General features: G+C 40.2%; 1 protein-coding gene across 1 annotated transcript in view; it reads left to right on the top strand.

Moving 5' to 3' along the window:
• Positions 1-207: 207 nt before the first annotated feature.
• Positions 208-10,833, top strand: part of LOC134002318 (phospholipid phosphatase-related protein type 4) — a 38,229-nt gene continuing 27,603 nt past the window's right edge. The window contains exon 1 of the mRNA XM_062441656.1: positions 208-279. Within this exon, the coding sequence (XP_062297640.1) occupies positions 208-279 (72 nt within the window). The remainder of the gene's footprint in view (positions 280-10,833) is intronic.

Below are 10,833 nucleotides of genomic sequence, written 5' to 3'. Positions count from 1 at the left end.
TGAGACATGCACACAACCGAGCCTCGGGTCCTCACCAGCACAGACCAGGGGCGGTAAGGTCGCTGGATACAGAGCGGTGGTTGTCCTGAGCATCCTGCTACACACAGCGGCATGGAGAGCTCCTGATCCCGGCAGGACGCCTGGAAGAGCACAGCCATTCTTCCCTCGTCTCATCTCGGATCTGCTTGGATATTCAGAGGCCCGACCATGTCTGCGAGAGAAAAGGGAATCCTGACCAAAGACAGTGTCAGCCTGCTGCCTTGTTTCTATTTTGTAGAGGTGGGTCCATCAGACTGCATGCTTCTCATTCAGAGCCGCTCTATTCCCATCAAATAGAGCAGTGAGGTTTGCGGATAACTATCAGTGAGGATCCATTATACTTCAAGAAAAGCATGTTTTCTCAGGAGATATGTTCATGTGACTTGGCTGATACTATTTTAAATGTAGGTCAGACGCAACACAATGTATTAAGAAAAAGAAAACATGCATACAATGAGTTTAAATGATTTTACCATCAAACTGAAGGCAACATTACATGTCACATCACTCTATTGTAATAACATCATATATAGCTAGTGATGCCACAGTAGAGTACTGCTATGGTAACACACCAACATACACAATCACACATGCATTTATCTCCTTAACATGAAAAAGATGCACATGGACACATCACAACACATGTTTTGTAATGATTCTTTTTCTTGATATAATTCCAATTCAAATGTGTGTTCATCATGAAAACAATGACATAAACATAGGAAAGCACAAATGAAATACAATACAAAATATAACAAATATTCTCAGTAAAAATGCTATAAAATGCTTATTTCACATTACATTTCCGCCTTTATATACATTAAAAATGAGACAACAATTTAGAGATACTGATGATTAATGATCCTACAATCACAGATTCACACACATTCAACATATGATCTTTTGCATCATATTAACAATTCGGTTTACTCAATCTGAAAATGGCTTCAATATCAACACATGATTCTACACAGCCACACACAGCCACAGTATGTGCAGCATGACACATAAAACATGATGAGGAAATGTCCACAACCAGAGAAGCAGACCAACACTGTCAAGTAAATCTAAATGTGTGGTGACAGGGTGGTGCAGCCATCATGGATAAGGATGAGGGGATTCATCAGTGGGGACAGTGTCGATTAGTATGGGCCGGTTAACCAGACTCCTCTTATGATTATTGACTTTTTTATTTTTAGTAGTATCTTATCTGAAATGGAATAATGATTTGAAATGTTTAGTACTGATTGCATGCAGCTTGTGGTGACTGTCGCTCATTCCCCTGCTGTACACTTTATGCATGCTCTAATTCACCAGTAAGCCTGTGGCTCTACAATCAAACTGGCATCATATATTATAGATTTGCCTCTAATGCTGTGTGATGGATGTTGTTGGAATGACTTCTCTCTCTCCTCTCTGGCTTGGAGAGGGGATTCCTTCACTTTTGTTTTGCTTTTTGGAATCTTTCTATTTACATGTCAATGCAATTAATGTGCCAGAACAAGACATCTCAGCCTTGAGGTTTAAAATCACTAAAGCTGCTGTTCACTGAAGGATTCTTGCCCTCTATTTTTACAAACAGCAGGATGCATTTAAACTAGGTCAGTGCTAAAGTTAATTCTGCTCAGTGAACTACAGCACTAGTGCATATAATTATGCCCACTCAGGCTCATTCTGTGAGTGTGTGTCAGTGGCTGGTTTGCAAAGAGCTGAGGTGGTGGCCTGTTCAGCTCAGTCCCATCCTTCTCTCCTGTAAGCTGTGGCTGCCAGAGGAGATCACAGCCTGCCAATCATGATGCATCCCTCCTCCCTGGAGAGATTTACCTCTGCAATGAGGACTCATGGCTGTTCACCTGCAATATGAATTCTTAATGCTGATAGCTTTAGAGGCAGAGAGAAGCAGCTCTCACCCCAGACCTAACCTTACTGCTGTTGTGCTACAATAGTTTGTCCAACACAGCTCCACTCATATCACCAGTTGCACACCAGATGTGATTTCTCAAATTCAATTCCTTTCATTGAGAAGCAAGTAACACCAAGCCTATGCCATGATGGGAGGAGTGGTGTTAAAAGCTGTGTGTGAATAAAAGTCAGCTGTATAATTCTGGAGTTGGTTGTGCACTAAAAGGATTTATTAAATCTTGTTTTGACTACTTTGAACAGCCCATCGGCCAGCGTGATGCATCATCCACGCTTTTGGGTTTTTTTGTATTAGCAAGCATCAAAACTTGGATGTGGAACTGGTAGTTGCAATACCTTCAACATGGTATAAAAGCAGGTGCTGGACCAAACACCAATAAGAAAAAAAGTCCACACACTGCAGCTCCCAATGCAGGTATTTTATTAAGATATCACCAGTGTGACGTTTCGATTGTCTCTTCTTCAGATTAAAAATCAATTAGAAAGTCACCATCTTAAATACACAAAAGGCCAGGGTCACCTGACAGTCACATGGTGTGCCAATCCTTACAGGTGTACATCTAGGTGCAAACAAAATAATATATAAAGAAAAGGAAAAATCTATGTACATAAATGCAACATGGTAGTACTATGGTCCATGTATGATCAACTAAAATAGATGAAAAATGAACAAATAGTGTAAATAATGTATATACATATAAACAAAAGCTATAGATGGGAACTCCACAGTGCAAAATAGTAGGGCATCAGACCATATAGCCGTCATAATATCTATATAGCTAGATTTTTTTTTAAAGCCCCCCCTTCATATTCTAAACAAGATATCCCTCTTTTAAATGTTACAAAATATACACATATCAATCCACATGATAAATAGATCCGAGAAACAGTTGACCAATCAGAGCTTTGTAGGCAGGAGTATATGATGATATGACTTATCTTGCTACATTGCTATCTATCTACATCCATCAAAAATAGAAACAGAGACAAATGGACACAGAACTGATGACAAGTATGGATGAGATGAATTCAGCTGCACACGTTGCTGTAAGTCTGCTTAAATACAGTAAATGGCTTCAAATCCTTATTACTTTGATTGATGTGAAAAATGTCACACTACAGCAGCTTGTGTGTCTATAAAAAAAAGTAATCGCTCAGTGATAAATAATGAGTAATTATTAGGCACATGTATATGGAAAATATTATTCAAATACATAAAATATCAGTGTATGAGAACTTATCTCATACCCTGATAGTTTTTATTCCCACTTAAGACCGTGTCAGTTAAAACTCTTTTTTTCTTTTTCAAAAATGATAATCTGTTTTGGAATATTATTACCTCACGTCCAAATAATTGTTCCCACTGAACTACAGTAGCTAGACTAATCACATTTTTAAAAAAAACAAAAAAAAACATTTGCACAGACAAATTATGTTGCATCTGACACATTTTAGGAAAGGTTAGAAAAAATGAAGAAATTAAAAAATAAAAGTAAATAATCATGTTTACTGTAAATATTCTAAAGTAAGTGAAGCCTGGTCCATCACAAAGTGGTATAGCAATACAAAAGACAGCCACATGCCACCAACATCAGTACTTAAAAGATTTTACACATGGAAATCAGTTAGTTGTGAGCGGTACTGCCACGCTGTGAAATATCTCAGCTGAGGTTTGGAGTTTACACAAATCTTCTGTTACAGTTTGAAAAATGCTGGAGTTTACCAAGAAGGCAGAGACTAATGAAAAAAACATTGTTGATTTGCATTATAGGAATTGTAGGATTCAACACTTGAATAGACATTGCTGTTTACCTAAAACTGCCAAAAGGTCAAATGTTGCCCATGCACCTGGCTGCCACATTTCTATTCCTGACAGTGTACTCTGTGTTATGTCATTGTCCTCATAAAGCAATGTCTGAAGTCAAGAGATTAGTTTGTGTTTTAAATCTCTTTACTCTTATTCACTTTAAAGACACACAGAATTATTGTAAAAGGAAATATTTGTATGTGTCGGTGGTGTGATGATTATAAAACAACATTTATCACATAATGAGATAACCCATATTATTTAAATTCCCAAAGTACCATAAAAATCCCAAATGGGGTATCGGTGCCCATGTCAATGAGAGCAGGCAGGCATTAGCCCCGCCACACTAGATCAAACAATGATCTGGATTGAGAGGCAGGTGACTTGACTTGACTCAGAAAAATATATCTCCCACTATTGCTAAGCTTCCCCTTTTTACTGGACAGAGGGAAGAGGAAGAGAAAATGGCTGACCTGACCACAATACAGGAAGCTTTTGGTGTTTGTCCGTCGTAGTATCTCCTCCCAGGGGTTCAGTTCAGGACAAGAGTCAGGAAAGAGGAACGAGACAAGAAAGCAGGTGTACTTGTGTCTATGTGTGTGTGTGACCTTGCTCCTGTTCTCTCTCTCTCTCTCTGATGCTCATGGAGACAGTTGTCAACACGAATAGCGTGAGATGAGTTCGTCAAGCCCATTGGGCTCTTCCCCCGACACCATCTCACCCTTCATGGTTTCAGTGAGGGTGTTCTGAAAAACTCCCTAGAGAGACTCATCATTCCAGCTGCTCTCAGCAGCCAGGGTGTGAAGCTCAATCGCCTTTTCAGCATCGCTGCAGGAGCCTTGACCAAGAGATAAGAGTCTTTCAGTGGCATCCTTACCATAGACAAGGTGGTTAAAGACTTTCCCTATCTCCTCTGTGAAGCTGGAAAAGAAGAAGAAGACGGAGGACAGTTTTTCCCACCTTGCCGTGTCCCATCAGCCAGGAGGATTTTGCTCAGTCACTTCATAAGTATGAGGCTTTTTCTTGAATAACCATTGTAAGGCTCTGGAGCTGGGACAACAGGAGAAGGAGAAGGGCTATGGGTAGGCTGGGCTGGCTGTAAAGGACTGGGCTGGCTGGTTGTGAGCTCTGGGTGGTGGGTTGGCTCTGTAGGTTAGCAAGAGTCTGTGACATTTTGGTTACTTGAGCTGGCAGAGGTCACGTTGTCCGAGCAGAGTGCCTTGACTGGTGAGGGCTTGGTAGAGGGGATCTATGTCTGTCCATGTGTGTAACCAGATTGAACAAAGGGCTGCAGATCAAGTGAACCCAGGTGTAGACACAGAAAATGAGACTGGAATGAAGTAAAAGAGATTTATTGCAGAACACGGAGAAGTTGGGTTGTGGACAAAGGAAGTTTGGGCTGGAAGCTGAGAGTCAGGAGCTTTAGCTGGGTCAGGGTTAGGCAGGAGCTGAGGAATCAAGTCCAGACTGATATCCAGGGAGACTGAGTAGTGCAGGGCTGAAGGCCAAACAGCAGGACTTGACTGTACAAGTGGCGAGTAACAGGAGGCCCAGGCAGAGCAGGTGGGACTGCACAGGAGAGGAGGCAATGGCAAGGAAACAGGCTGAGTTAAAAAGAAATAAAGAAAAAAGCAATTTGTCAGATCAGCTATGATCATGTCAGTATACATAAAAAACAGCTGGACTTAGATGTTGGTGCTTAATAGGAACACTTACCCTAACAGCTGAAAACATTGGTTAGAACATTAGAAAAGTTATCAAATGTAATAACTTACATTACTTTGATGAAGTCATTGAATTTCCAAAGTAACTTTCCCAACCTGAAGGTTTATGAATACTGGACCTTTGTTCAGCAGGTAGCCATTAGGATTCACTCCAAATGAAAAGTAATGCTGCTCTGTGTCTGTTTGATGTATTAATAGGCAGATTGTTAGATTGCATGCTGCATAGAGCAGCAGCTACAGATATGATCTGTGTGTCCATGTAACAGGCGGGCTGCTCTACATTCTTTTGGACTTGATGAAGTGCAGTGAGGCTCCACTGTGAAGCCTCAGGCACAAAGGGAAGCATGAGGAGGGCTGAACAACTGTTATCTAAAACTGGGTAAAAACAAAAGATTAAATCAGATGTATAATTGTAGGGAGGGACATGGACATTAGCCTATATAAAGCACAGTGCACATGGTGAGTACAGTGCTTCTGCAGACAAGCGTTAAGCATGTGAGATTAGATGATCGTAGTCCTGCTGTGTGATTTTTCAGACTACAGGATGAACCTCAGGCAATCATAGCTGGTCTTTCATGAACTGTATGAATGACAGATTATCATGTTTTGTGCTCCACATCTGTTGGATCAGGACATTATCATGTTGTTTGAATCAAACCATGTTAGATTTAGCCTTTTGTCACTTTAGATGACCTTTGATTACCAGGCCTGGTTTACTTGTCATTTGGCAGTGTGAATGAGTGTTGGAAGAAGTACCACAGTTAAAAATGAATACTAAAGTAAATACTCACATGTTTTATGTATAACATCTTGATCAGCTCCTGGACAAACAGTGCTGCTATCTAGTATTTATATAATGTCAATTCATTCTAACATAGTTGGTGGTAATGCACTTCAATGCTGGTTGCAAAAAATGGAAAGAAAGAAAGAAAGAAAGAAAGTGCACAGCCAGCAGCAGGTGGAGGAGACCTCCACTGACCTGGGTGAATGTGAGACAGAGGCAGGAGCAGGAGAGCTGCCTGGAGGAAGATAATGTTATCATCTGCCTTCTGCTTAGAAGTAGTACTTTTACAGCTCACAGCAACTTAATACAATACAGTCTGTGGCTTTTATTTGATATCTAGTGTTGGCAAAAAATGTTGCCGATTCTAGATATCACTAGATACCTAACCCTTACCCTCTAACAACGTAGCATTGTTAGCATACTGTAGTTTGGAAGGTTAACTGGGCTTATTTATAGTACATGACCATGGGGGGGGGGGGGGCTTTTTACCTCAACGATTTATGTTCATGAATAAACTGATCATGTCACATACCTTATGGAAAGTAGTGTCAAATTGATAACATCCCTTCTAGTAACCACAGCTGTAAAATAAATAGAGTGGATAATCTGAGTGGAAGTATGAAGTAGCACGGGATGGAAATACTTGTGTAACTACCTCACAATTGTACTAAATTGTACCTGAATCTAATCCAACCCCGTATAGAAATGACAGCCTTAAGTTTAAGTACGTACATTTTTATTCATAGTAAAAGGTTTAAAAGAGCAAAAGATTTGTTATCACAGATTAAAATAGTGAACATGATAATTCAAGCACAAAACATGTACAGGTCTTCAGCTGTGACTTATAGGGGCTATATGTGAGATTTGTTAAACAATTCACATCCTTTTTATTTCCAGTGAGTGAAAAGGTTAAAAATGAGACCTTCCCTCACTTCCTCAGTTGGCTGTAACAGCCTGTGGACTCATTTAGGTTTTTCTGCAAATATTCAAAGGATGTGACGTTTTTTGCCGCCTTGTCTCTCTTCCACTGACATCATCAAACAAGCAGCACCCACCCCAACACAAACTAAGTCATGCCACTGCAGACAGCTAGCTGCCTCCATTGACCACCACGTACTTAACAACAAAACCCGAGCGCATTGTTCCCTGTTGCTCCCAGCCACCGTGCGTTGCTCCCTCCCTACAGCACGTCGCTCCCCAGCTACAGTGCATTGCTCCCCAGCCACAACATGTTGCTCCCCAGCCACAGCTCACGGAGCCTATGGGTGTTTCATAAACACAGTTGGTAAATAAAGGTGGCAGTTTGAAGGATCCGAAATTGACTAATTACAGCTCCTCCCGTCTCAATGCATTGTATCAATAGCCACACTTGCATTTGATTGGTAATTATGTTTTTGAAGAGGCACATGTCAGCTTAAGCTTAACCTACTGAATACCAACTGAGCCTACGCATGCATCCGCTGTGCTGTCGCTAAGCTGCGACCCTTAATGCATAAATATAAATACAGCTCGAGGCCTACTGCATACTGTTTAGAGATGTGAACAGTAATGCAAAGGACCATGCTATGGGTGTTATGTGAGGGAGAAATTAAGCTGCATTTTCTTCCAAACTATATGTTAAGTGAAAATAAGACTCACAAAATGCCTCTAAGAAGAGCTAGATTTGTTGTGTAGCAGCAGTTGTTAGGGCGAATAACTATTTGAATGTCAGTGACTCATGCAGTTTCTGTGCAGTGTCACTTCACTGTAATGTCACATTACAAACTGAAACAAGGATAATGATTAGTTGATTTTCCCCAGGGTGTTCCAGGATCAGTGTAATTATCACGTAATGAAATAACCAAAAGATGTGACAAAACATGCCTCATAACAGAAGAACTATAATTCAAGCATCAGCCACTTAATGTCGTGAAAAAATATCCACTGTGTTCAATCTGTACTGAAATGAACTGTAGCGTTATTATTTGGGCTTTGCCACCATTCTCTCTTCTCAGTATATTAGTATAATTAGTATTAGTTTGGACAGTCTGACTGGTAGACAGAACTAAATGTAACTTCAGCAATTCAGTAATTACACAGCATCAGAATCATTTCAGGTTACACAATGTGTAAAAAGTGGAAGGTGGCATCATTTTAGTAGTTAGTATTCAGTTCATTTGTGAGCAGATTTGTGTGTTTGGCTGTCAGTCAGTCAGTCAGTCAGTCAGTCAACATGTCATTATTTGCCTTCTTTTGGCAAAAATTGAGCAATAGCTTTGGTTGTAATCCTGTCAATATGTTCTTGCTGTCATGGAAATCCAAGCAACATGTGCACATTAAGTAAGTTGGGTTTTGTTCCACGCTCCTGAAGTGCGGCTAAAGGCTGTAAACAAATCACTGTTTTGCTGTATATACATATGTTACTATATTCAATTAAAATAATAGTTTCTTTATTTTTAACCACCTCTGGTTATCCTCAAAAGTAAAAGATGCAACACATCTATATTTGTAAGTAATGAGACATTCAGAAGGAGATACATTTGGAGATGCTGGGACTGTTGTCTCTATGGTTTGTTTCAGCATGTGTCCAACCTGGTTGAAATAATAAAAGGTTTTACAAAATCAAATCTTTTACTGAAAACTGAGCTTACACAGTGCAGTGTGGATTTGCAATTTTTTTTGTATTTGCAGCAAATATCCGCATCGTACAGTACCAGCCTTCAAAAACCTTAATCCGTTGACCCCAGAGTAGGCAGACAGATACTGGGAAAAGAGGAAGGACATGGACAGACATTCAGTCAACGTGAAAGAAAAGAAGTTGATAGTGAGATAGAATAGAAGAATATGTGACACAGATAGAGTCTTTGCATGTGACAAAGACAGAGAGGGAATGAAGGCGATACAAAGAGAATGAGAGCCAGAGAGGAGGCTGGCAGTGAGGGAAGCAGATGTAGGGCAATGGAGCATCTCTGCTCGGCTGCAGCGAGCTGAACTTTCCCAGAGGAACCGAGGCTTTTCAGAGAAAGAGCAAAAGGAATACTAAGACATTCTGCTCTGTGATTTAACTGCAAATCCTTCATTCTGAATGCACTGTTACTGTAGCTTTATCACTCCTCACAACACCATGCTGTGTATTCATCTGGTCATCAGTGTCAGTAAAAGCAGCCAGTTAGTTTGTTATGGCACTTTTCCACTATACAGTTCTAGCACTACTTGGCTCGACTCGGCTAGACTTGACCTACGGTTCCAGGACAGAGCTGCAAGAAACTACTGTGACTTTGTTTTATACGCGACATAAAACACATAAACAATGGAGGACATTGAGGCAGTGGTTTACTTGCTGCTGTATGAGGCTTTTTGTCACACACAAAGCAAGAAAATTGAGCTGAATCGCTGTAACACTGTTGTTGGTATATAAAAATGCCGGGTTTGATTCTTGTGTGGGACGGCTCATGACTCTTCCAGTGACTCTCTGACCAATCAGTGGCCGGCAGTCTGTTGACATCACATTTAATATCGGCTCAGCTCGGTTGGAACCTCACCAGAGCAGGTACTAAAAAAGTACCGGGTACCAGGTACTATCCCTAGTGGAAACGCAAAAAAAAAAACGAGTGAAGTCGAGTCGAGTCGAGTTGTGCTAGAACTGTGTAGTGGAAAAAGCGCCATTAGTCAGTCAGTGAGTTAGTGAACCAGCCATTCACTCAATCTATCCACCAACAGTAGGCACAGAAAGTGAGTGGGAAACAGCTTATTTGTAAAAGATGAAGGCAGATGTGCAGCAGTTCTGCCTGAAATACTTTATAACAGATAATACTGTTAATATAATTCATTATTCAGTGTTAGGGTTGAAGGTATTTCCATTATTGTGAAATTATAACTTCCCTTAAATGGATAGGTTTCTTCCTGGGAAAACCAGGATATTTGCCTTAAATGAAGTTTGATTTCAAAAAGAGGAGAGTCAGTCATGAGACAAGTTCATTCTCAGTATATTATATCATTCTTATACAGGTTTTATGATCATATTTTTAGTTGAACAACAATTCCAAGCAGACAGAATGATTTGATCCTAAAGGTTACATCAGCTACTTGACTAGTTGTTCAGTCGAGTACTAAAACCAAAAACTCATGAATACTATGATACTATGATTTAGCCAACATCACTGCAGCATCCATTTACTGCAGTTAGAAATGTTTATATCTTCATACCTAGGTTCACATCTCCTATGACCTGTTCCCTGACATCGACCAATAGGATGACAGATATTGTGAAGCCACCTAAGATTAAAACCCATCTTTGTTTCCTCATTTACCACTACAGTATGTACTATTTCCAAAACCCAATCATTTGTCCCTCCATTAACCTTGTAGCTAGTTATATTTATGCAGTGGTCTTCACATCTTAACATCTTAACATATTCATTATCTCCAAATTTCTTTGAAGATTTAGAGTCCGTGCTGTCCTCTTCCTGACACCCAGGAATGGGTCCACAATCATTATGTCTGTCTTTTCTTTTTCTTTTCATAAGACAAGACCGCCAGCATCACACATACTTCTTCTGTAGTCATGATTGACAATTTCT

Source organism: Scomber scombrus, chromosome 20 (genome assembly GCF_963691925.1).
Source record: "Scomber scombrus chromosome 20, fScoSco1.1, whole genome shotgun sequence".
NCBI classification, from domain to species: Eukaryota; Metazoa; Chordata; class Actinopteri; order Scombriformes; family Scombridae; genus Scomber; species Scomber scombrus.
The sequence above is the reverse complement of the archived record's forward strand: the minus strand, read 5'-3'. Positions and strand labels throughout refer to the sequence as shown.